The 27198-nt window shown below is 58.1% G+C and overlaps 1 protein-coding gene across 2 annotated transcripts in view; it reads right to left on the bottom strand.

The window, feature by feature from the left end:
• Positions 1-27198, bottom strand: part of BCR (BCR activator of RhoGEF and GTPase) — a 74567-nt gene that overhangs the window by 25625 nt on the left and 21744 nt on the right. For both annotated transcript variants that reach the window (XM_075533649.1, XM_075533651.1), the window contains exons 2-4: positions 9714-9892; positions 5818-5922; positions 4899-5084 (exon numbers count right to left, since the gene is read on the bottom strand). In XM_075533649.1, the coding sequence (XP_075389764.1) occupies positions 4899-5084; positions 5818-5922; positions 9714-9892 (470 nt within the window). The remainder of the gene's footprint in view (positions 1-4898; positions 5085-5817; positions 5923-9713; positions 9893-27198) is intronic.

The following is a 27198-nucleotide window of genomic DNA, read 5'->3' as shown; positions in this document are numbered from 1 at the left end:
GCTGGTGGGTTTGAACAGCCGACCTTGTGGGGAGCAGCCCCATTCTGAACCCACGGTGTCACCGGACTCAGAGCAACGCCGTAGGGTAGACTAGCTCTCTGCCCCTCTGGGTTTCTATACCCGTACCTCTTTGATGGTAGCAGACAGCGTCTTCCTCCCTCAGGGCAGTGGCTGTGTGATCTGCCACCAAGTTGGTCTCGACTCACAGTTACCCGTGCACAAGAGAATGAGACACTGCCCAGCCCTGAACCGTCCTCACAATTGCTCTTAGGGTGGAGCCCACTGCTGCGGCCACTGTGCCCATTCATTTCGTCACATGGGGGGCCCTGTTTTTGGTGGGGGGGCCCTGCTGTTTCACTTAGCACGATGTCCTTTCTCCAGAGACCGGTCTCTCCCGACAACATGTCCAAAGTATGTGAGATGAAGTCCTGCCCATCCTTTGCCTCCAAGAATCATTCTGAGTGTACTTCCTCCGTCTGTCCTTCTGGCAGTCCGTGGAACTTTTAATATTCTTTGCCAGCACCATCGTTCAAACCCCATAGACGTTTGGAGGTGCCATGGTTCGGGCCAGGCACAACTCGATCCTCAAAGTGACACCCGTGCTTCCCAGCGCTGCAAGGAGGCCTCGTGCAGCAGAGTTCCCGAATGCGCCGCCGTTTGAGCTCTTGGCTGCTGCTTCCACGAGCATGGACACAGCAGACAAAAATCCTTCACGAGGTCAACTTCCTCCATCCTCGTGTTACCACCCCTCGGCCCAGTTGTGAGGATTCTGGCCCTGTTTACACGGAGTTGTGATCCGCACCGAAGGCTGCTGCGATCCTGGATCTTCATCAGAAAATGCGTCGTGTTCTCACTGTCAGCCAGCCAGGCGCGTCACCTGCACATCACAGGCGGTTAGGAAGCCTTCCTCCAATCCTGATGCCGCCTTCTTCTTCATATAACCCGGCTTCTCTGATCATCTGCTCGGCGTGCAGATTGAGTCCGTACGGTGAGAGGACACACCGCGGAGGCACACCTTTCCCGATTTTAAACCAGGCAGCATCCCCTTGCTCTGTTTGCACAACGGCCTCCTGACCCAAGTACAGGTTCCGCGTGCGCACGTTGAAGTGTTCTGCAACTCCCGTTCTTCCCAAAGCGATCCACAGTTTATGATCCGCACGGTCGAAGGGCTTGGCATAAGTCAACACACAAGTAAACATCCTCGAGCCAAGATCCAGCTGACGTCAGCAATGATATCCCTTGTTCCACGCCCTCTTCTGAATGCGACGGAACCTCTGGAAGCTCCCTGTCAACGCACTGTTATAAGTGTTGTTGGAAGACAATCCTGAAGCATGTTGCTAGCATGTGATCTCAATGATACTATAATGTTCACGACGGTTGGGCCACCTTTCTCTGGAGCGTGTACAAATATGCATCTCTTCCAGTCGGGTGGTCAAGTAGCTGCCTTCCAAGTTTCCTGGCATCGATGAGCAAGAGCTTCCAGTCCTTCATCAGCTTGCTGAAGCATGTCAGTTGGCATCCCATCAATTCCCGGAGCCTTGTTTTGGCAAATGCATTCAGCGCAGCCTGGACTTCTTCCTTCAGCACCACGGGTTCTGGCTCATATGCTACCTCCTGAGACGGTGGAATGGCGACTGGTTTTTGGTACAATGACTGTAATATTCTTCCCATCTTTTGATTGTTCCCGCATCAGTCGATATTTTGCCTGGAACATCTTCCAAGATGGTAACTCGAGGCTTGGCTTTTTTCTTGAGTTCTTTCCGTTTCAGAGATGCTGAGCGTGCTGTTCCCGGTTGGTTTTCTTTTTTAAACATTTTATTAGGGGATCATACAACTCTTATCACAATCCATACATATACATACATCAATTGTATAAAGCACATCTGTATATTCTTTGCCCTAATCATTTTCAAAGCCTTTGCTCTCCACTTAAGCCCTTTGCATCAGGTCCTCTTTTTTCTTCTCCCTCCCTGCTCCCCCTCCCTCATGAGCCCTTGATAATTTATAAATTATTATTTTGCCATATCTTGCCCTGTCTGGCGTCTCCCTTCACTCCCTTTTCTGTTGTCCGTCCCCCAGGGAGGAGGTCGCATGTAGATCCTTGTAATCGATTCCCTCTTTCTAACCCACTCTCCCTCTACCCTCCCAGTATCGCCCCTCACACCCCTGGTCCTGAAGGTATCATCCACCCTGGATTCCCTGTGCCTCCAGCTCCTATCTGCACCAGTGTCCATCCTCTGCTCTATCTGGTTTTCTAACTCGAGGTCTTTGCCCACTTGGTGATCATATTTGGCTGTGTCTTCTCGAGCTGCCCTTGAACTGTTCTGTCCGGCCCTTTGACTTCCCTCCTTCTTCCACTTGCCACAGCCCCTCCTCGATTAAGAACCAGGCTCAGAGTCTCTTCTCACACCCACGCCCATCTTTGCTATGTTCCCTGTCCTTTTCATGACCTTTGGCTTTCTTATTGAAGTTCTCCATGTCCTCCCACAGCTCATCAGGTCTTCTGTCATGAGTGCTCAGCACATCCGATCCGTTCTTGCATCGTTCTAGAAATTCAGGTGGCAGAGACTCAAGGTTGCATTTTGGCTCTCGTGAACCTGTTGTAACTTTTTTTCAGCTTCAACCTGAACTTACACAGTCCGCTGCCGGCCTTGTTTCAGGGGCTGAGAGTGAGCTTCTCCGTCGCCTCTTCCCACAGATGAAGTGATTTTGGCTTCTGTGCATTCCACCCGGAGAAGTCCGTGTGTACAGTCACCATTTGTGTTGTTGGGAAAAGCCATTTGCGACGAACAAGTCACTGGTCTTGCAGAGTTCTATCACGGGATCGCCAGCTTCGCTTCTCTCCCCAAGACCGTATTTTCCAAGTACCTCTTCCTTCTTCTGCGTTTCCAGTTTTCAGACCCCAGTCGCCAATAATTATCGGTGCATCTTGATTGCGCGGCTGATCCAATTCAGACGGAAGGAACTGGTGGAATTCTTGCATTCCTTTAGCACTAGCTTCAGGGGTCGGGGCAAAAAATCTGATTTCCCGGAATGTAAATAGATGGAGTCTTATCACAGAAAGCACTGTGCATCCAGGTAGACTTGAAACATCCTTTCCGATGATGAACGCAACAAGGCTGTTCCTCTTGATCGTGTCCTTCCCCGCACGGCACGGTAAGTCACGTGCTTTTCGGATTCACAATGCGCCCGTGTCCGTCCCTGTCAGCTCATTAACACGCGGGACACCGGTCTTTACATGTTCCACTTCGTTTCTGGCGCCTTTCGATATTCCTAGATTCGTGTTTTGTACACTCCACGTTCCAACGATTGGATTTTTCTTCCAGCTGTTACTTCTCGTGCGAGCCGTGCCCACTGGCAAACGAAGGTCCGAAGGCTTTCCTCCCACGAGCCTTACTCCGCACACATCACCGCTGGTCGGCGCCACTTTGAGAAGGCAGCTCGTCCTCGGTCGTCGCCTGGCCTCTGACACCTACCTGTTCCCTCTCCACTGAGACCCATCCACTCTGGGCGACCCTGCTGCCATCTGGAATACCGGTGCCCTCGCCTCCAGCATCCCAGCCATACCCGCGCCACCACAATCCGACAAACGGACAGGCAGGGGGTGTTCAGAGCAGCTGGTGCGTTCAAATGGCCCTCCTGCGGTTGGCAGCCCAGCGTTTACCCCACGACACCACCTGGGCTCCCATATGCCAAAGACAGCCCACCCCCCAAAAGAGGGAAGTCCCCAAGACGCTCAGAAGAAACGGGGCTACGTGAGCCACAACCTCATCCTTCCTAAGACCAGAAGAACAAGACGGTGCCCTGCCGCTCCACTGACTGCCCTCACCAGGGTCACAAGCAATGATCCCCGACCCCCAAAACCCCCGAAACCAACCCCACTGCCATTGAGTCAATGGCAGCTCATGGTGACTCTACAGGACCAAGCATCCTGGAATGATTGAGGCTGTCAGTCTTGATGGGGGCAGACAGCCTCATCTTTCTCCTGTGGAAAGGCTGGTGGGTTTGAACTGCTGACCTGGTGGTGCGTGGCCCGAAGCTTAGCCCACTCTACCACCTCACTCACTCCATTGCTCACTCACTCACTGCCATGGAGTTGACCCCGGCTCATGGGAGCAAGCCCGGGTGGTGCAGCGGGCTATGTGTTGGGCTACCAATGGGCAGGTCAGCTGTTTGAACCCTCCAGCCTCTCCTCGGGAGGAAGATGAGGCTGTAATGATGGACCACTCAGAAACCCACAGGAGCCCCCAACCCTAGGGGACTCCCAGGGCTGGGGCAGCCTCTAACTGGGCAGCTGCTGGTCCTGACACCCAGATTCTGAGGCAGCCACGCCCCGGGGTCTGACCAGCTCCCTGACACAGGCCTATGAAGGAGGGGACTCCTGTCACTCACCAGAGAACAGTGCGGTGACAGCCCTGCCCAAGAGCTGCTTCCTCCCCGTCCCCCAGGTCCCTGAGCCGATTCTCCCCTTTGGACAAGCTCTGCCCCAGCTGGGCACCTGAAACCACTGCAGGCCTGGCTCTTGGTGGCCCCCATGTGCCATGGGGGTGGGCAGTCAGAGGCCGTGGTCCTTTGAAAGTCTATTGCCAGGCCTTTCTTGGGAGGTACACATAGGTGGCTTTGAACTTCTAACCTTTGGGTGAGTGGACTCGAGGGTTAAGCAGGTCCATCCCCAGGTCTAGGTGAGGTCATGGAGAGAGACAAGGCAAGCCAGGGCTGCCACCCGGAGAGCGGCCTGAGCCGAGCACAGAGGTGCTCATGAGCTCTGGGCCCCGAGCGCACCCCCAACCCCGTCCCAAGACCTCTCAAGTCTCCCTCCCGCCTTGGGTCAATGCCGGGCGGTGAGGTGCCTGGAACCCCAAGTGAGGCTTGGTGGGGTGAGAAGAGGGCCGCCTCACCAACTTCTGGAAGAGGTCGCCCACTCGCTGCTGGTGGCCCCACTGCTGCACGCGTGGGAGGAGCCCATCGTAGAAGTCCCTGTGGATCTCGTAGAGCTCCGGCACCTTGAAGAAGATGGTCTCAATCTGCTGGCTCGTCAGCACCGGCTGGGAGGTGGTGGCCGCCGCCTTCAGGGGTTTCATGGGCTGGAAGAGGGCACAGGTGTGAGCCCAGGTGAGGGAACACGGGCGAGGACAGGGAAGAGGGGCCCAGGGGAAAGGATACAAGGGAAGGAGTCCAGGTGAGGTGAACAGGTGAGAGAGCCCAGGTGAGGGAGCCCCCAGTAAGGTGACTAGAAGAGGGAGCCCAGGTGAGGGCAGTCCAGGTAAGGGTAGCTCCAGTGAGAGAGCCCAAGTGAGACCGTCAGGTGAAGGGGTTCAGGTGAGGGGACACAGGTAAAGCAGCCAGGTGAGGGTGGCCCAGGTAAGAGAACACAGGTGAGGTGGTCAGGTAGGGGGTGAGGAGAGAACAAGCAAAGGGGCCCAGGTGAGACATCGGGCATCCCTCAGCTGCATGATGTGTCACTATGGTGAACTGTCCTCCAGTCTGTTGCTGGCCCATGGTGACCCTACACATAACAAAAGGAAGTCCTGCCCACTAATCCACAGAGCCTCCTTGGTTCACCACGACTTTCTCCTTAGTCTTAGCCTGGAAGCCCCACTGAAACACGTTCAGCGTCATAACAACCACACCCCAGCCTCCACTGGCAGCACCTGTTATTTAACACACACACACACACACACACACACATACACACACACACCACCCCCACCCCCACTCCACCCTGGAGCAGCCTGTTGAGCAGGGAGCCTCCACAGGGTCTCCATGGCCCTGGAGGGGGGCAATCAGGCAGGTGGGATGCTCGGGTCCGCCGCTCACCAGAAGCAGGGCCTCCAGGTGGTTCAGGTACAGCTCCTCACTGGCCAGGATTCCCGACAGGACCCATTTTCTCATCTCCAAGCCCTTCTCCACGTCGAGCTCACCCTGAAGGAGAAACAGGGACAGCTCAGCTCAGCCCGGGGGTGCTGGGGGCGGCCCTGCCTTGGCACCAGCACTCTTATAAGACCCCCATGGCAGGCTTCAAGCCCTGGCACCTACCAGGCCGCTTGCCACTGGTACTTCGAATGCTGGAGGGCCACCCTGGGCTGAACACTCCCAGAAACAGGAAGCAGAGTTCGGAGAGAGCAGGCAGGGCAGTAGTGGTCCCCGGCTGCCTGCCAGCAGGCGAGGGCGGCCTGCCCTGATGCCTTAGACCCAGGTGGTATGCCCACCACACAGGAGGCCAGGCCAGGGGACCCCTCCGCAGGGCTGCCCTCGCACTGCCTGCCTCACCCGGAATTTCTCTTTGCTCGTTACTGCCTGACCCTTGGACTGACACACGGGACTTGGACCTTGGCAGTGACTCCTCCTCAGGCCTCCCTGCCTTCCTGGTGCTGAGGGAGCCAGGCCTAGGCCAGGTCACCCACCTAGGGGAGACCTGACCCCTATCTAAGCTGAGAGCCAGGCCTGGGTCCTGACACATACCTGTGGGCGGGGGGAGGGAGAACCAGGCCCTAAACCCCGGGTTCTTGCCCCCTAGCTCGCTGTGGACTCTGAGGCTCCAGGGCCTGCTGGTGGGGACCCCTGGCATGGGTCAGCTTCACTGCCCCTCATATGCCCAGGAGACCTGCATAGCTACTGCTGTGCCTATGGACAGAGCTGATGTGCAGTGTGTGTCAGTGTGGGGACAGCCTTCGAGCCTGCTGTAACCTGCCCTCAGCCCAGGTGTGACGATGGGGGTGAAAGCAAGACATGCCCTGGGCCTCCTTGCCCTCCATCCCCACCCTGTGACTCCCCGCCATTGTCCCTTGGGGCCTGGTTTGTCCCTCCACCCAAACAGCTCTCCTGGCCTATTGCTCGACACTGGGGTGCTTCTCAGGGGTGGTGGTGGTGTGTGTATGTGTGTGTGTGTGTGAGATAGAGAAAGAGACTGTATATGGGTGTGTGTGTTTGTGACAGAGAGTATGTGTGTGTGTGAATGAGAGAGAGAGAGAGAGAGAGAGAGAGAGAGAGAGAGAGAGAGAGAGAGAGAGAGAGAGAGAGTGTGTGTGTGAGAGAAAGAGAGAATGAGAGAGAGAGAATATAAGAGAGAGGGAGAGAGAGAATGCTTATCCTTGTCTGGGCGTGTCTGGGTGAGAATGTTTATCAGCATCTGTCTAGACTGGGGACAGCAGTCCACACCCAGGACAGGACACTCAGGCCCAGGACACTGGAGTCTGGGGGCAGCAGCCTCAGGTGTGGACCCAGGGTGGGGCGTGCCTGGCAGAGAGGTGCCAGGTGAGGCTCAGGGACCCCACATCCCGTAAGATGAGTGGGCTGGAATGGACACTGCCTTGGGTGCCTGTGACTCCCCCACCTCGGTCTTGCTGTCTCACAGGCCACGGTGGCCCCTGGTCTAACTGGTCCACTACCCAGCCTGTGCTATGGCAGCTGACCCTGCCCATGCTGCCCACCACACTCACACACAGGGTCCTTCGGCAGCCACCATGCCAGCCCTGCTCCCGTTCACGGGAATAATCTCGCTGCTCTAGGGCCTGTGGGTCGGTGGTGGTGGGGAATACCGGTTCACTCCACCCTTGCAGCCTGCAGGCTGGGGAAAACAGCACCGGTGGGGTAGACACCCCCCCTCCGCCCTGCCCCCCCTTCAGAGAAGGGTGTGGCCCATCCTGGGGAATAGCTGGCTGGGAGCAGCTGGCCCGGAGCCCTGCCAGGTCTTTGGGGACACCTGAGGGAAGTCAGAGAGCTGGCTGCCAGGACAGGGGCAGAGGCAGGGGCCCAACACACAGCTGGAGCCTGGAAAAAGCTACAGCTGTCGGAAAACACTGCGTGTCCTGCGGCCATCTTCAGCTCCAGGGACAGGCGGCTCCGAGCACATGGGGAACTGAGCTGGCTTTTCCAGCGGCTGTTTTTCAGCAGCCAACCGCCAAGCCTTTCTTCCCACTCCCTTTCTGCCTGCTGGAAACCCGCCCAGCATCCCAGCAACACACAAGCCTCCAGGGAAGGGTGGGAGGTGTGCTGGGTGGAAATTCTCAGCTGGGGACAAGTACAAACTGGCCTTTGACAAGCCCCTGCTCAGTGACAGGTCAGCGGTTCAACTCCCTGCTCGTCGGGAGAACCATAAGGCCGCCATCAAGAGGGACAGTCTCTCAAGCCCTCTGCAGGGTCGCTGTGAACGGGATGGACCCAATGGCTAGAGGAACCCGAACTCACTGCGGCTCACAGTGACCCCCAGGACAGGGCAGAACTGCCCCGGTGGGTTTCAGAGACTCTTCAGGGGAGTAGAGAGCCTCTTCTTTCTCCCACGGAGCAGCTGGTGGTTTCAAACTTCTGACCTTGCGGCTAGCAGCCCAACGCACAACCAGAGGCTCCTCGGACTGGACAGCAGCGGGGTTTACATACACACGTGGACATGCACGCATCGGGGGCTGTGTTTCTCGGGAGAACGCAGCCTTTCCACCAAAAAAAACAAGCTCACGGCTCTCAAGTCGATTATGATTCTTATGAGACAGGGTGGAATGGTCCCTGAGGGTTTCCCAGACTGCGACCCTTCACAGCAGTAGACAGCCTCGTCTTTCCGCCTTGGGTCAGCTGGTGGTCTCAAACCACGGACCTTGAAGTTAGCAGCCCGACACATGACCATGCACTCAAACTCACTGCCCTAGAGTCGATGCCAACTCACGGTGAACCACAGGATGGGCACAGCTGTCCCATGAGCTTCTCAGGCTGTCACTCTTTTTAATTTTTTTAAATCATGCTATTGGGGGCTCGTACAACTCTTATCACATTCCACCCATTGATCCAATGTGTCAAGCACATTTGTTGCCATCATCATTCTCAAAACATTTGCTTTCCACTCGAACCCTTGGTATCAGCTCCTCACTTTTCCCCTCCCTCCCCCCATGAACCCTTGATAATTTATAAATTATTATCATTTTTTCATGTCTTACACTGTCCGACATTTCTCTTCACCCACTTTTCTGTTGTCCGTCCCCCTGGGAGGGGGCTTATATGTAGATCACTGTGATCGGTTCCCACTTTCTCCCCCACCTTCCTCTTCCCCTCCTGGTATTGCTACTCTCATTATTGGACCTGAGGGGTTTATCTGTCTGATTCCCTGTGTTTCCAGCTCTTACCTGTACCAGTGTACATGCTCTGGTCTAGCCGGATTTGTAAGGTAGAATTGGGATCATGATAGTGGAAGGGAGGAAGCATTAAAGTTCTAGAGGAAAGTTGTATATTTCATTGGTGCTACACTGCACCCTGACTGGCTTATCTCCCCACGACCCTTCTATAAGGGGATGTCCAGTTGCCTACAGATGGGTCTTGGGTCCCCAATCTGTAGTCCCCCTCATTCACAATGATATGATTTTTTGTTCTTTGATGGCTGATACCTGATCCCTTCCACACCTCGTGATCACACAGGCTGATATGCTTCTTTCATGTGAGCTTCGTTGCTTCGCAGCTAGATGGCCACTTGTTTACCTTCAAGCCTCTAAGACCCCAGACGCTGTATCCTTTGATAGCCGGGCACCATCAGCTTTCTTCACCACATTTGCTCATGCATTCTTTATGGGAGTAGAAAGCCTGGTCTTTCTCCTACAGAGCAGCTGCTGGCTTCAAACTGCTGACCTCACAGCAGACCACCATGTACCCACCACACTCCCAGGGCTCCCCAGAGGGGCACGGGAAGGTGTTTTTAGGGCCTCGTTCACCTGCCCCACAGTGGAGACACTCACCACCTTGGGCTCGGAGGCTCCAACAGTCAACGCCTCCCGGCCGGCCCTGCTCTTACTACCAAGGTGCGGGGAGGAGGAGGGTGAATCGTCGATGTAGGGCAGCCCGTCCTGGTGCCGCCGCTGCTCCTCCGCCTGGTCCGCGGCACAGCCATAACCGGGGGGCGTCCCGAACGCAGCATCTGTGCATGCAGAGAGGAAGCCACATCAGAGATGGAGAAGGCACCCCGCCTGGCCAAGCCCCCTACGCAGCAGACGCCACGGACATGCTGACCACAAGCCCCTGGCCCCAACCCCAGCAATGATGGGGCTTGTCCCACAAATAGTGCAGAACCAGGCCCTTGTAAACAAGCGAGCTTTGGAAGGCCGTGTATAAATTCCATCACTTTGAATTTCACTTCCCACAAATATTTGGAAGCCTGCTGCGACGTCTGGGACATGGCCATTCCTCCAAGAGGGCCTGGGCTGTGACTGGAACCCCCACCCCTCCCATCCATAGTCCACTGCCCTCAAGTACATTCCAACTCAAAGCAGTTCAGCGAGGTGGAGCACTAGCCTCTAGGCAGAGGTTCTCAACCTTCCTGACGCCGTGACCTGTCAATAATACAGTTCACGTGCTGGTGACCCTCCCAACCATAACATTATTTTCCTTGCTACTTCATCACTGTCATTTTGCTACTGCTGTGAATCGAGTGACCCCTGTGAAAGGGTTGTTTGATGCCCCCAAAGGGGTCGTGACCCACAGGGTGAGAACCGCTGCTCTAGGGTGTCCAAGGCTGTCGATCTTTACAGGAGCAGGAAGCCTCACCTTTCTGACAGGGAACAGCTCCCAACACAAACTCACCGCCATCTAGTCCATGCCGACTCACAGTGACCCTAGAGGATAGGGAAGAACTGCCCCTATGGGGTACGAGAGTAGAAAGCGCCTAGTGGTTTTGAACCCCTGACCTTGCGGTGAGCAGTCCAATGGAGATACGCCACCAGGACTCCTTGCTAAGTGAAAGGTCGGGGTTCACACCCACCAGCTGCTCTCCTTTGGGGGAGAAAGAAGAGGCTGTCTGCTCCCACAAAGATTTAGTCTTCGAACCCCACAACGGTAGTTCTACTCCATCTTTTGGGGTCACTACGAGTCAGAATGAACTCACTGGCAATAGGGTGTTTGGGGTTTTTTTTGATGGGGTGGGTGGGTATGGTTAGCCCTAGTCTATCAAAGACGGCAGCTTTCAGTGTAGATATAGCTCAAGGTAAAAACAAAATCCACACAACAGGACCAGCACACAGCATCACAGTAAACAGAGGAAAGGCTGACGTTGTCAGGATCCCATCTGGCTTGGTAGGATCCACAGCCTGTGCTCATGGAAGCAGCAGTCAAGAGATCAAACGACCCGTTGCATTGGGTGGACCTGGTGTGCAAGACCTCTCTCAGGTGTTGAAGGGCAAGGACGGCCCTCTGTGGAGGAAGGCTGTCCTGGCCCACGCCAGGGCATTTTCCATCGCCTGCTGGCCGCGTGAAAGTTGGACAGTGAAGAATGAAGACACGTGGCACTGGTGAAGAATATTGAAACCACCATGGACGACAATTCGGTCTTGGCCGAAGTACAGCGGAATGTACCTTAAAACGGAGCATGGGGAGACTGGGTGCCAGGTACTGGGACGTGTTGTCAGGAGAGACCAGGCTCTGGAGAAAGTCATAAAGCAGAGGCCAGAGAAAAAGAGGCAGGCCCACAAGGGCATGGACAGACACAGGGGCACAACATTGGGCTCAGCTATGAACAGGATTGCGAGCGTGGTGCCGGGCCGGGCAGCAGCGTTTGGTTCTGTTGTCCATGGGGTCACTACGGGTCTGAAGACCTATAAAGCTCAATCCATCCACCCAGTGGGGGAGGGGTGGTCCAGTGGTAGCATTCTCGCCCTCCAGAAGGAAGCCGAAGCAGCACGGTAGGTTGACCTCCTCCAACGTGAGCACAGGGACAGGATGCTGTGGCTGGGAGCACATCTCGGGAACGTCTGCAGCAGACTGGATCACTCCCTCCACTCCCAGCTTCCCCGCCTCCGCTCCCAGCTCCTCTCCAGCCATCCTCCCCAAACACAATCAATGAGCTGGGGTTACGTGAGTCCCGGGGCAGCCTGGGCAGCCCTCGACTTTCCCACCAGTGAAATGGGGACAGGGATGACGCTCCCACCCACCAGCCGGGGAGGCGGCTTCCAGAAGCCCATGCATCATTTACCCCCAGGACTGGAGGCTCCGTGCTCCCTCTGATCCCACCTGCGATGCTTATCCACGTGGCTGCCCTTTCAAGAAAGCTGGGGCCCCTCCCATCTGGCTTCTCCCTGCGGCTCCCAGGGAGGCTGGGGACTCTGCTTGGGGACATAACTGTGGGACCCACGGGCTGGGGAGACGCTCACTGGAGCAATCCCCGCCCCCCGCCACTGTCCCCTGGGTTGAGTCCTGAGTTGCCCAGGGGCAGAGAGTGACCCTGCTGTGATACCCCAGTGTCAGCCCACACCAGCTCATCACACCCACCCTCCCACCGCCCACAGCAGCAGCAGGGCCTCCCCACCCTCCTGTCCCCTCCCCTGCCCCCCCACCCTCCAGCAAATCTCTGAGTGGTGCAAGCAGTTTGCCTGCTCAGTTGCTCACCCAAAGGTAGAAGGTTCCAACTCCCCCAGAGGCGCCTCACAAGATCACAAGAAAGGCCCAGCATCCCCTCCCAAGAGGTCAGCCATGGCCGACCCTGCGGGGCGCAGGGCTTCTCTCACGCACAAGGGGCGCCCTACGTTGGGATCCGAATCACTGCAGTTGGCACCCACAGGCTGCAGGCTCAAGCCCACCAGGAAATAAGGACGAGTGACCAGCATGCACAATGACAGGGAGAGCCCCCACAGGTGCAGCTCTGTCCTGTTAACACCAGGTGGGGGTGGTGGGTGTATGTGCAAACAGTTCATTAACACAGGCAACTGCCGAAAGGCCTGGTTACCTGGTTGTAACAAACCAGCCTTGAAAGTGGTGTGCAGACCCTGCACAGTATGGGCTGCCAGGGCTCCCGGCTGATTCAACAGAGTTCCACAGGGGCGTTGTGGTCTCCCCGACCGCCCCCCTCCACAGTCCTCAGACCTGCCACAGGCCACAGCAAAGCACAGTGACGGAGAACATGCCCGACAGGGTCCGGATGCAGGCCAAGACGGTGGACGCGCCCAGTTCCTGCCGTGAAACCTGAAACTGTCCCAGTGGGGATTACCACCCACGGCGATAATCCCGGTTGTCATCTGAGTGTGACGGGGCTGGCCTGCTAGGTCCTGAGACAGGCCAGCTCCGGGCCCTGGGGAGGAGAGGCACGGACACTGGCACTGCCCCACCAGCCGCCAGATGTCCACCCTGCTCCCACCACGCCACCATCTGCACGCCCGGCCCAGGCTGCCTGGCATTGCGTCACCACGCGCCCAAACTGGGGGCAGGGGAGGCTGCCCAGGGGGAGAGGCACCAGGAAGGGGCCGTGGGATCCCAGGGGCGGGGGCGGGGAGAAGCTTCCGGAAAGGGGGGTGGAAGAGGTATCCGACACCGGTTCTAGGCTGTCTGGCATGACGCCCAGAAGGCCCTCAGGTGCTGGAATAACAGGTTGGCTCACCTGGTCACCTGCCCAGGACTTGCACCTCTGTGCCCGCCCCGTCCCGCCCCCGCCAGATGGCCAGAGTAGTGCGCAGTTACAGATCAGAGTTCAGTTCCAGGCGACGCCGGCGTGCGGCGCAGGTTCCTGGGCCCCATGTGCGCTCACACACACGCCCTGGGGCGCCAGCTGCTACCTGGCACACAGAGGCATCTAATAGGTGACAGCTCCCCCAGCCCCCGGGGTTCCTCCGGCTCCCCTGCCCCCATGATTCCTGCTTCTGCCCTCTTACAGTGGTAGAATCCCCGCCTTCCAGGCGCCAGATGGCAGCGGTCAGGTCCTGCTGGCGACACTCATTAGCAGCCACCGCTGGTCTGTCTGCTGAGGGGGGCCTGGCGCTGTGACACCCTACAAAATCCTGGAGCTCTGCTCCTCCAATCAGCCAAGGAGACTGCTGGGATCAAAGCCATCGGATCCCCTTGTGTGTAGGGTCAGCCTGGGGGTCCCAGATGGAGAGGACCACCGCCCCTGCTTCTTAGTCAGCCACCTCACTGCTGCGGAGTGGACGCTGCCTCACGGACATCCTACAGGACAGGGTAGAACTGCCCCTGCGGGCTTCTGAGCCGGTCGCGCTTTACTGCAGTTGAAAGCCCTGTCTTGTTGCTTGGTGGTTTCAAACTGCTGACCTTGTGGTTATCAGCCTGGTGTGCAACCACTATGCCACCAGGGCTCGGTGCCCAAACTGCCGCTGAGCCCATTCTGACAGAGAACTGTCCCCTAGGATTTCCGCTATTGTCAATCTTTATGGGTGCAGACAGCCTCATCTCCCTCCCAAGGAATGGCTGGTGGGTTTGAACCGCCGACCTTGTGGTAAGCAGCCCAATGCCCAATCCACTGTGCCACCGTTGGTGACATAGCTGTGTGGTAAAGGCCTGTGTCCCCCTCTGACAGCTCAGCCCGGGGACAGTTGGAACGACCCATCTGGGCAGTGAGCCCCAACTACTTCAGAGCTGACCAGCTCCACTCCCAGGCCCCTCGGAGTTCCAGCCCGGCGGACCCCCACTGGGGACTCCCCTTACCCTGGTTCCCAGCTGCCCCCGGGTCCACACCTGCTCCTGTGCTGTCCACTCCTGCGTCATCCTCATGATGGTCAGTCAGCCCCTTCAAGCCCATCCTCATAGCTGTTGTCCACCCCACCCCTCTCGGGGACCCAGCACAGTGGGAACGGTGGAGTAAGTCTCCAGGCCTTTCTTCCTCGTCTGAGTCGGGAAGCTCCACTGAAGCCTGCACCCCATCACGCCGCCCTCCCCCCATCACCACACTATCTATCTGAAACCCCAGTGCACTGCTTCCAGCAACACGCGAGGCTGCTCGGTGCCACAGCCCGGCCCGGGGACATGGTTGGGGGCTGGCGACATCCATAGGGTCTGGAAGGGTCTGCGGGAAAGTGACATTCACTGTGTCCATCAGAAGGGCCGCTGCGGTGGAGAATGGAGGAGGGGTGGGGGGCGGAGTGTTCTAAGGTGTTTCGCCGCAAATACCCAGAAATGTTCCAGAAATATCCGTGACTCACCGTGATATCATCACACCGCCTTCCGCAGCTCCTGGGTTAGGTGTGAGACCCTGGGGCCTGACCTCACAGGCTGGCTCTCCATGCTGGGGACAGTCTTGTCCTTCAGGCATGGGGTGGCACCCAGGACTCTGTCCTGGAACGCACTTCACAAGCTAAGTGTCAGTTCACAACTCACTCTGACCTTGCTCTCGCCGGGGGCTCAGCGGGCTGTAGCCCCTTACCCGGCCCAGCTGCTCCTGTAAAGCCTACAGCCTTAGAGACCCTAGTGGGCAGCTCTGCTGTGTCCTGTAGGGTCTCTGTGAGTCAGACAGACTCGTGGCCCTGGGTTTGATTTGGTTTCGGTTTGTGGGGGGAGGGGGCCACAACACTTTATTCTTGGCTAGTGCACTGGAGGTTGGTGGTTCCCGGTGGTGGTGCCGCAGAGCATAGGCCTGGCCATTTGCTTCCATTAAGATACTGGGCCACTGGCTCCCCTGTCATGGCTCCCAGGTGGGGGGGTAGGGGCAATAGGTTCAGTTTGGTTTTCATGGTGGCTGGGAAATTGGGAGAATTAAACGCTGGAGGTGTGTGAGTCAACTTCTCCTGGCTCCACCCGCTGCCTGCCCCCAGCTGCCCTCTGCTTCCCAAGCTGCAGCCCACAGGGGCCACTGCCACCCCAGCGCTCGTGAGGGCCCAACGTCCGTGCTCACTGCCTTCCTCCACTCCCTTGGGCCTGCTGCCGAGGCCTGGGCACGCACCCTCTCAATCGATGGCCTCCCCAAGTCCCGGCTGTGGTCAGCCTCAGCCACGGCACAATGACAGGCTGCCTGCTCCAGCACCATGCCCCTCCTCCCACCCAACCCCCAACCCACTGCAGTTTGTGCTGCTGGGGTGCATGGGGCTTCCACGAGCCGAGCCGCCGGTTTGCAGAAATTCCAGGGCGACTTCAGAACCAACCCCCAAAACAAACTCACAGCCATCAAGTCGATTTCTACTCAGAATAACCCTGGAGGACAGGGAGGAACTGCCCCCAGGTATTTCCGAGACTTAAGTGTTTACGGGAGTAGAAAGTCCCGTCTTTCTCCCACGGAGCGGCTGGTGGTTTCAAACTGCTAACCTTGTGATTAGCAGCCCACCTTGAATCCACTCCGCCACCAGGGCTCCTTATGGCTTCAGAAAGTTTGTAGAAAAACCCAATCGTCTGTTCGTTCCATTTTTCCACGAACTTCTTGAAAACCCTTCTCTCAGATCGCCAGGTCTTCTCTCCTAGTCATTCTTCACCTGGCTACCTTTTGAGAATCGCTGTAACCCTCATGCCACTCTGGGAGAGGGAGAGGGAGAGGGAGTGAGAGAGATGTGTGTGTGTGTGTGTGTGTGTGTGTGTGTGTGTGTGTGTGTGTGAATGAGTGCCAGGAGTTGAACCCAAGTATCTTGAATAAAAAAATTCACCTGCCCTCAAATACATTTTGACTCATAATGGCAGGGTAGAACATGGCCCTTTGGTTTTCGGAGGCTGCCAATCTTTTCGGGAACAGAAAGCCTCATCTTTCTCCCTCAGAGTGGCTGGTGAGCTTGAACTGCTGGCCTTGCAGAGAGCGGCCCATCTTGTAACCACTACACACCAAGGCTCCTGGTTTCCTGAATGGAAGGCAGGGATTACACCAAGGAATCACTGCTGCTCCGAATTCTGCGTGGCCCAGCACATCCAAGGACTCCTTCCCAGGGGACTCCACCTGGTCCCAAGGCCAAGGGGGCATTCTTCCATGCCCCCCCCACAGAGCAGGCTCTGTGATATCCCACCCTACTACTTCACAAGTCCTGGGCTGACGCACCAACCAGGACACGACCTTGCTTGCAGGAAGTGAAGACTTGAAGATGACAGACCACAGCCTTCCGTCCGGATTACAAGTCAAGGTGAAGAAGACCAACATCCTCACCGCGGGACCAACAGGTGGCATTACGATCAACAGAGGAAAGATCGAAATCATCAGGGACTGCGTCTTGCTTGGCTCCACAGTCAACACCCATGGTGGCGGCAGCAGCCCGGAGGTCACATGATACGCCCAGTGGGTCAATCGGCCGCACAGGTGTGTTGAAAAGCAACGATGTCACGTTGAGAATGAAGGGGCACCTGAAGGAACTTGGCGTCTTTTCAATGGCCTCACATGAGCAGTTTGGAGAAGACTGGACGCATGGCAGGGATGGTGCGGCACCGAGAATGCTGGAAACACCCGGACCGCGGGGAGAACAAAGAAGTCTGTCTCGGAAGAGGTACAGCCAGAAAGGCAAGGACGGCGAGACGTCCAAGTCTCACGATTTGGCCGTGTGGCCCAGAGAGGTGAGGCCCTGCGGCAGAACATCATGCAGGACAAGGTCAGGGTGGGCCACACAGTGGCTCCACCGCCCGAGACCCTCACCTCAATCAGACTCTGCCCACCAGTCTGGGTATGGTGCAAGTTAGGAAAGATGGCAGACGGAATGAACGAGGCTCAGAATGACCGGCCAAGTGCCCCACGGCCCACAACGTGCAGGGATCCCAAGATTCCTGATGCTAACACGAGTGGCCACCCGTGTCCCCAGCCTGGCCACTCTTCTGAGGGCATGGGCTGTATCTCCCTGGCCTCTGCGGAGATGAGGGTCAGGAAGGGCCAGGCGATGTCATGCCAAAGGTCATCAGCTTCCATGCGCCCCTAAGTGAACAGAGGACCCTCACACTTCGAGCTCACCCCTTCCCGACTCTCGGCATACCATCCATCCAGTACCAGGAGGGGCCGACCGGAAACTCGAAGCAGGGAGAAGGGCCAACAGGCAGGGGGCTGGGGGTCCTGGAGCCTTCGTGAGACCTCCCATGTCCCTCCCATGTGCATCTCCCAGCATAAATTCTGTACCCCACCCCCATGAGAGTGCAAGGAAGGATCAAGAAGGCTGGGGCTGGGACTCCCAGTCCAAGATCCCCGGTGGCCTCGCAGTTGTGCACTGGGGTACAATCCACAGGGTCAGCGGTTTAAAACCACCAGCCGCTCCAAGGGAGAAAACCGGGGTTTCCTACTTCAGTCACAGCTATTGCAGTCGTGGGACCCCGGAGGGGCAGTGCCACCCTGCCCTCTAGAGTGGCTGTGAGGCAGAATTGACTGGAGCGAGTGAGTACACTGAGTCTTTCCCGTGGATAGTGGGGTTCCAGCACTGGTCTCTGGGCCACAGCAGGAGTGGTGGGGTACATCCCCCAGAGCCAAGAGCGAGAGTACAACCCTCACTCCCTGACTAGTGCCCTAAATCTGAAAGTCTAGGCTCCAGAACTACGAGAAAATAAACTCCTGTCCATGAAAGCCACCCCCTTGTGGTATCTGTGCTGCCAAACCAAATTTCCAAGCTCACTCCTACGTCGATGTCAACTCATAACAACCCTATAGGACAGGGTGGAACGGCTCCTGGGGGGTTTCTGAGACTGTAACTCCCCACTGGAGTAGAAAGCCCCGTGTGTCTCTTGCAGAGCAACCGGTGGTTTTGAACTGCTGACCTTGTGGATCTCAGCCCAACTCGAAAACAGGCCTCCATGACTAAGAGAGCAAACAAGCGCACAGCTGCTTCCACTTGACCTGGCGACCCAGCGACCTTCCCACAGTCCACACCCAGCACACCCAGAGCCGTGGCTATTGCTGTGGGCTGGCCCATCTCGAGGTGGCCCCACCCCAGCATCAGGGAAGGAAGCACTTGCTGGTCTTGGGCGGTTTGCCATGATCCCATGGGAACACAGGAGTTCCCTGGGATGGTTTCAGAAGTCCATTGCCCGGCCTTTCTATCCAGAGGCTCCTGGGAAACCAGGCCTCTGCTGACAGGGAGGGCACTGGCCGGAGTCGGACCCAGGCCTCTCTGTGGACGGCCAGGAGTCAACCGCCGAGCCACCACGCCACCATGGCCCACTCAGGACCGTGAACAACGGCCAGAGGGCACAGGCCGGGAAATCAGGGCAGTCACGTGTGAGGAGAGGCCAGGGCAGGCATGCCCGGCCTGTGAGGGCTGCCAGGCCAGTCAGGGCCTCTGCCCCCCCCCCCCCACTTCCTCCGGGCCGTGTGGGAAGAAGAGATAAACGACCTTTCACGTTGGCAGCCAAGATATGGGCGGGCCATCTCGCCACGCCAGAGCTCGCCCGGGGCCTCTCCCACCCACAGAGAGGCAGGAAGAGGTGCTGGCAGGGGGATAGGGAGGGGGTGGGGGTGAGCCGAGCAAGCGCCCACGGTGCCCGTGTGGCAGCAGGTGATAAACCAGAGATTCCTGCGCTGCTGCCTGGTTCCCGCTCACCAGTCCTCCCCACCTGATCTCACCCCCTGTGGCTACATGTCCCTCCCTTACATCCTGCTGGCCCGGCCAGCAAGGGGGAAGGGGCACTGCATGCACATGGCCATGCATGATGGGACACATACGTACACAGGCGCATACAGGTCCCCACGTGGGCACCCACAAACGGGCACAAACAGGCGCACACGGTGCACACATGGACACCCATGTGAACGCACACAGGCACGCACCCACGCTGGTCCCTTAGTACAGCTCTGGTCCCAGCTGGCACCCCCCGCTGCCCTTCCTCCAGCAAGGCTGGACCAGGAGGCCCTGAGCTGGATGGACCAGAGGCGCCTTGGAAGAAAGGCACAGTGATTATTCAGAAGGCGGCAGACCGTGGAGACCCTGTGGAACACGGTTCTAATGACATACAGACCTGGGGGGGGGGGGTACCGCCAGGAGTCAGGACAGACTGGACAACAGCTGATGGCTTCCACATGAGCGGTGAACTGGACGCCCACAACCCACTCAGGGGTTTTCCCCAGCTGCTGCTCCCCAGGCCTGGGAAGCTGGCCATGTGGGAGATGCCCCCCACGACGGCCATCTATTGTGAGTGGGTTCAGCGTTGGGTTTTGCCCCTCCCCCTCCCCCCATGCTATTTTTAACCCGCCATGTTTCCTGTTTTCACTGCCTGGCGGTCAGCCCTCTGTCCACCCATCATCCAGGCCACGGTGTGTGGTGTGACGTCAGGGACGACTGAAGGACCAGGGACTAGCCACCTCCCCGGCACCAGCTGGCCTTCAAACCGACCACAATAAAGTCTGCCCAGCTTGCTGCTGTCGCTGTTACACTCACCTCAGACACAGGGCGCAGTGAGACTTCTCCCAAGGTTGAGTGGGTCCTGCCCGGCCACTCACGGGGCCCACCTACACCCACCCCACCAGGCACCAACCAAGCCAGAACCGCACCTACATTCCACCGAAAACCACAAAAGCGGAGCTCACGGCCCCTGTGGGCTTCCAGGGCTGCCACTCTCTTGGGGAGTAGAAAGTCCCAAGGAGCCGCTGGTGGATTCAATCTGCTGACCTCACCGATTGCAGCTCAGCACGTAATTACTATGCCACCAGAGTTCCTCCCCTGCCCTGCCCCACAGGGCTTCTGAGACTGTCGGTCTTTACGGAAGCAGACGGCCTCATTTTCCTGAGGGGAGGCCGGTGGACTCAAACCTCCGGCCTTGCACTGAGCACCACCAGGCTCCTTCTGATATGTGGGGGACCCCACACCTTCTGTCGACGCAGGGCAAAAGCATGTATCTCAGTGGGCAGAGCCAAGGAGTTAGCTTCGGACTTGCCACACGCTGGGCACTGTCATAGTGCCTTCTGGAATCCTCACAAGATCCAGTGGGGGGTGAAGGGCAGGGATGCCAAGGGCCTGGCTGGCCACGGTCTATGGCATCTTAGGGAAAGCTCACTGGACACCCGCCAGGCCCCTGGTCCCACGGTGGGAGGTGGTGAAAGGACAGGTGTTCGGAGAGGTCAATGGCAAGAAGCATCCCATTGCCCTCCCTGGTCTGAGGAGCAGGGCAGGGCCCAGCCTCACATGGGGGGGGGCAGAGCTGGTGCTGAGGAAGCTGTGGCCCTGCCCTCCTGGACTCGGTGGCCGTGGCCTCCGTGGCCCTAACCAGACCTCTCCCTCTGGCAGGTTCCCTGCAGTGGGGTCAGGGCCTCTCCAGTCTAGGTAGATGGCCCCATTTGAGGCCATTACCCATTACACAGCCCGTAGGTCCTCTACTGGGGCCCCCCATCCCCTACAAAGCCCAGAAACTGTCCACTCGAACCCCCCCCCACCAGCCCCCATTCAAACCTTCTGGCCCTCCTGCAAAATCCAAGACCCCCAACTCAAGTGCCCACTCAGGCCCAAGAGCACCTCCCCTCAAACCCCCTGCCCCCGGACAGCACAGGACCCCCACTGGAGCCCAGGAGCCCCCTCCACCAGGCCCCGAGGCAGCCTTTGGGGCCACCCTTCCTCCACGTTCCTGGCACCCCCTGGCGTAGGCAGAGAACCCCCACCTCTCCTCCCCACTGTCTTTGTATCTGTACCGTTTCTGTTTGAACCGCTTTCCACCTTACGGAAAAGCTTGCTCAAAGAGTACAAAGAACCGCCTGTCCTGCTTGGTGTGGGACAGCTGTGGCCCAGCCAGCATGGGAGGGGAGGGCTGGTCACCCAGCAGAACTGACCAGAAGGCTGGTGGCCCTGGGGTCCCCAGGGGACCCTCGGGAGAAAGGGCAGGCAGTCCCCCCACCAAAAAAAAAAACCGGGCTTGGGAGTCCAGTGGAATGCCGCTGTCTGACGTACATTGGCAGGGGTGCAGAGTAAAGCAGGGACATCTGAGGGGAGGGGCCCTGGTGGCAGTGTGGGTTAAGCATCGGTCCCCTGGGTGAAAGGCGACAAATTCAAAGCCACCAGCAGCTGAAGTTCCCATAAGGACGGACCACTTCAGAAAAGGCAGGGGGCAGTTCCAGTCTGTCCTGGTGGGTCACGGTCGGACCGGAAGCACACCACCATCAAGTCCCACACCTGCTGATCCACACCAGAAGGACCCGCCGCCCGGTCCCTGCCGTCCTCGGGACTGTGCTCGTGTGGGAGCCTGCTGTTGTGACCACGGGGTCCGTCCATCTCGTCCTGGGCCTTCCTCTCTTCCGCTGCCCCTCCCCTGGACCGAGCAGGATGCCCTTCTCCAGGGACTGGTCTCTCCTGACAACACGTCCAAAGTACGTGAGACCAAGTCTCCCCCTCCTCGCTTCTCAGGAGCCCTCTGGCTAACCTTCTTCCATGACACATCTGTCGGTCCTTTTAGCAATCCACCGGGCTTCCAATCAATCATCTTCTCCGTCGCTACCAATCAAATGCATCAATGACAGCCATTGGCGGCGGACGGAATTGACAACAGCGCACCATTCCGCATGGCTACAGCCGTCCCTCCAGGGCACCCCTGGGCAGGGACGTGAGAACCCTGTATGCACATGTGTGTGAACTTTGACCTTTCCTACTTCCCACCCCAGCCCCCACAACGCTCACTGCCAGGTTTTCACTGTTACGAAGACAATGAGCAGCTCCCGGAACAGTACCCTAAAAGAAAAGGGGACCGAAAACAAAGGGCCCCCCATGTCCTTCGGATAGCCTGGGTGGGAGTGCTGGGTCCGAGGGGATGTGCGCACCAGTGGATCCTGAGTAACAGATGCAGGGTCAACCAGCTGGACGCCCTGGGACAGAGCAAGCCAGGGTGCTGGGGAGGGACCTGCATGCCAGACACCCAGGGACCCACAAAGACCGGGCTGGCCCTCAAGAAAGGCACCTGCGTTCGGTGAGGGGGGGCAGCAGGGACGTGGCCTAGGAACCACTTCTCAGCGTACTACTACAAGTGACAGGCCTGGCTACATTTCCAGAAACCCAAACCAACCAAACTCACCGCCATCGAGTCGATGCCGGACCGGCATGACCCTGTAGGACAAGGTCGACGTGCCCCCTGTGAGCTTCCGAGATTGTTAACTATTAACGGGGGTAGTTTCTTCCTCCCAAGGAGCGGACTGCTGACCTCACAGACAGGACGCAATTAACGGGGACTCTGGTTAAGACAGGAGGGCCCGGCTGGTGTGACGGGGTCAGGGTTGGGCTGCTCACTGCAAGGTGGGCTGATCAAATCCACTGGCTGCTCCGAGAGGGAAAGAGGAGGCTCTCCGCTCCCATGAAGACAGACAGTCTTGGAACCCCACAGGGGCAGTTCCACTCTGTCCCGCAGGGTCGCCGTGAGTCAGCGTGGACTGGAGGGCCGTGCATGTGAGTTGTTCTAGAAGGAGGTGGGTTTGGTGCGGGGCGGTTAAACCCCAAGGCCAGCAGTTCAAACCCACCGAGTGCTCTGTGGGAAGAGACGAGGCTGGCTGCTCCCGTAGAGCCGAGCTGTCTTACAAGGCGTAAGGCTCAGTTGTACGCTGTCCTACAGAGAGAGGACATCCACTCAATGGCAGTGGGTTTGGGGGTTCGGATTTATCCCCTGAAGGCAGATCCAGGTCCAGCAGCCCCAAGGTTCCTTGCACGGGCTGGCTGACCCTGCATGGAGGAAGTCCCCACCCAGAAACAAACAGTCACAGCCCCAAGGGTACCCGGCCACCTTGACTCAGGTGGGTCCCTGTCATGACCAGTCTGAGGGCAGCCAGCTCCACAGTGACCGGGAACACAGCCCCCTCACAGCCGGGAATATGCTCACATCCCTCCCATCAGAGGCTCCTTGAGCTTCCCAGAGCGGTGAGTCCAGTCTCCCGGGCAGAGAACCAAGCCACACTCCTAGAAACTCCCCTCTTCCTCAGTCACCTGCCAAATTCCAAGCGGTGGCGGCTGACTCACACAGGAGATGGGGGGGGGAGGGGGGGCAGGCGGGGGGGGGGGTCTTTCTTCCCTGTCCATTCCTGGGGCGGGGCAGGACCTAGCTTTAACAGCAGGGAGGGGAGAAGTGGGGGTGACAGGGGAACAGGACTCTGAGAGCAAACAACACAACCTCTGGTGTCGTGGAGGGCAGAGGGACAGTGGGGCTAGCCTCACCAATAGGGCCCACCTGGGGCCACGCTGACCACGCCTTGGCAGGCAGATGTCACCCAGTCACCCACTGAGGCTGAGATGTAGGAGGGAGGGCAATCCCCCCAAGGGCACAGGCAGACCACCCCCAGGCCGCGCCCCAGGTGTTTCTATGCAAAATGTTTCCGCCAGACTCAAGGCAGGCCCTTCCCTGGCTGGAGCCTGTGCCCTTCCAACACGAAAGCTGGACACTGAATAAGGAAGACAGGAGAAGAATCGCGGGGGGTGGACACGCATGTCGGAAGTACCACAGACGGCCCAAAGAAGACACAGTTCTGTCTTGCAGGAGGTGCAGCCAGCCAGACTACCCCTCAGAGGCAGGGCTGGGGAGAACTGGGCTCAGGGACTTAGCACAGGTGGAGGAGAGACCCATCCTGGAGCAGGACAGCATGCCTGGTAAAGCAGAGGGGGGCAGCGAGCGAGATAAAGGCCCTCGATGAGAGGGATGGACACGGTGGCTGCACCAACTGGCTCAGATGCAGCAGCGGGGAGCACTGAGCAGGGTGATGTGTCATGACGGACTCCGTGGACGGAGCCTAACAAGGAGGCCAGAGAAAGCACTGGTGCCCCAGGAAAAGAGAATGAGAGAACCGCATGTGTGAACAGAGAAGGGGAGGGGTTTCCCAGCATCCCCAGAGCACGTCGGACAACACAAGGCGGTAAGCTGAGGCATCAGGCGGGCTCTGCCAGGTGGAGTACCTAGGCTCACACTGGAGGCTCTTCAAGGGCTGATTTCTCAGAAGAGAATCGTCAGACCTTTCTTCCAAGGCACCTCCCTGCATGGACCTGACCCCCCAACCTTCTGGGCCAGCAGCAACCCAGGAATGTTCAAAGTCTGTCCCACCCCTTCCAGATGCGCACGCTTACACACACACACACACACACACACACACACACGGCCCCTCACCCACTGCCTTGTGCTGTTTCTCCCACCTCCGCCTCCCAGGACCACCTGGACTTGTCTGCTGGAGCAAGAGGCTAAGCCAGATGCCCCGCCTGGCCAAACATGCCCTCAGCAGAGCCCCGAGAGCCCAACCAGAGCATCCCCCACCTGGACTGTGCTCCTGGCCCTGGCCGCCGGCACAGGGCAGCTCACGGAGCGGAGAGAGCCACTGAGCCGCACACACACAGCCTGCCGCGCTGGCACGGGCACAGGAGAGGCCGAGGCAGGGCCAGGCAGGCCCGGTGACCTCGGCTCCCCATCCGCCTGCTTCCTGTGCTAGTGTGGCACGGACAATGTCGTTTGTTCCCAAACAAAATGGTGTTTGCACACCCGGGCCTGGCAACAGACACGCCGATGGAAAAGGGCCCCGTGCCATCTTCCGCTGCAGCCCGAGCCTGACGCAGAGTGAGCCCGGGGCTGGGGCGGGCCTGCTCCCTGGGGTCCCGAGGCTGTCCGTCTACCCAGAAGCAGACAGCCCCACTTTTCTCCAGTGGAGCAGCTGGTAGGCTCCACCTTCTGACTTCTCAGTTCAGCAGCCGAAGGCTTAACCAAGCGCTCCTTCCCTTTTCTCAATCACCAACCTCCCAACACACTGCCCTCGAGTCCAGGGTGACTCAGAGCGCCCCTAGAGGGCAGGGTAGAACTGCCTCTGTGGGTTTCGAAGCCTGGAGCTCTGGAGACATAGAAAGCCCAGGCTTTCTTCCGAGACGATGCTGGTGGTTTCAAACTGCAGAGCAACGTGGGCCCACTGCACCACTTCTTAAAAAAGACCCAAACAGTATGCAGGCCTGGGAGCAGCCGGGACCCCCTCCATTCTGCCGCAGCAACGGCTGCAGTGACGACGGCAAAGCAAGAGTAGCAGCCATGCAGCGTGGAAGGAGCCCCGGTGATGGTGTGGGCTAGGCACTGTGAATCACAAGGTCAGTGGTTCCCACCCACCAGACAACCCTGAGGGAAAGAGGAGGCTCCCACGAAGACAGACAGACAGACCTGGAAACCCACAGGGGCAGTTCTAAGCCGTCACGGCACGTAGAGGTGCTGTCAGAGTCAATGCCATGACAGTGGGTTTGGGGACTGGGAGGGAGTCTGGCCATCAATGGCGGTGTAGTGGTTATGCAGTAGGCTGTTAACTGCAAGGTCAGCAGTTTGAAACCGCCAGCTGCTCTGTGGGGAAAAGAGGAGGCTTTCTAGTCCTGTAAAGAGTTACAGTCTCAGGAATACACAGGGGCGGTTCTTCCCTGTCCTACAGGGTCGCTATGAATTGGCATCGACTTGACGGCAGCCAGTTGGTTTTGCTGTTTTGTTTTCGGTCAATGAAATATGGCTTGGATGCTGAGAACCCAAGTGACCATGGGGTCTGCAGGGGGCAGCCTAGCCCTGTTGATAGACAGCTAGCTGGATAAGAAGTACCCATGGGGGGCTTTGGTGGTAGCTGGCCAGGAGGTCCAAGTGTGTGTCCCTTTGTGAAGCGCAGGCTTTCCAGCAATCGGGATAAATAACGCCAGTCAGCCCCCTCCCCCGGTGCCGGGTCCACCACAGTCAAGACCCTGATTTACAGCCAAGCAATTCATCCTCAGCCCAGGTAACCTTCATAGCAGGGTGTGCAGCTAGCCATTGGCCAGAGAGCGGCATGTCCCTAACCAAGGACCGAGTCTCCATCACAGATGTGAAGGAAGCCAGGGGACTTGGCCACCTGCCAGAGGCCACATCTGAGCCAGGAGAGCCTGGGCAATTCTCAGGGACTGGAACCCATCCATACAGCATGCCTGAGACCGAGGGCAATGCCTGGGAACTGGGACATGTCCACACCACATGCCTGAGACCCAGGATAATCCTTGGGGACTGGGGCACGTCCACACCACATGCCTGAGAACCAGGACAATGCCTGGGGCATGTCCATACCGCATGTCTAAGACCTGGTGATGACTGGGGACTAGGACATGTCTACAGAGCATGCCTGAGACTCAGAGCAGTAAGCAAGTCCAAGCAGAAGTCAGCATGCTTCCTACTGGTCCCTGAGCGGGGCCCCTAGCAATGGGTCTCTGTGGATGCCAAGCTGTGCCCAAGGACACCAGGCAGCAGGTCCAGTGGCTAGAACAAGGTCTGGGGAAGGCCAGCTCTGAGCACTTCCCACCCATCCATTTCTTCTCCCATCAGACAATGCTCACGGCCATCAGCCCTACCAACTGCCATGTGGGACCCTGTCTCCCAAGGTGGAGATGGAGCCCAACAGCTTTCCAGGCCCTGGGGGAGGCTGAGGACAAGACAAGCAGGGCCCCAGGTGACATGGAGGTTGTTTCCTGACTCTGGAGGGAGTAGTCCCAAGCCAAGAAGGTCATTTGCAAAGGCACTGGCTCAGAAAGGCCGCCATGCTACCTGGAGGCCAGGGCTCTGTACAATCAGGGCCGTGTGTGCCAGGGGCAAGGACCGACTGCCCTAGCCGCATGAACACGCAAAACAGAGATGAGTGGTTGCCTAGAG

This window comes from Tenrec ecaudatus, chromosome 16 (genome assembly GCF_050624435.1).
Source record: "Tenrec ecaudatus isolate mTenEca1 chromosome 16, mTenEca1.hap1, whole genome shotgun sequence".
Lineage (NCBI taxonomy): Eukaryota > Metazoa > Chordata > Mammalia > Afrosoricida > Tenrecidae > Tenrec > Tenrec ecaudatus.
This window is presented reverse-complemented; position numbering and strand designations above follow the sequence as displayed.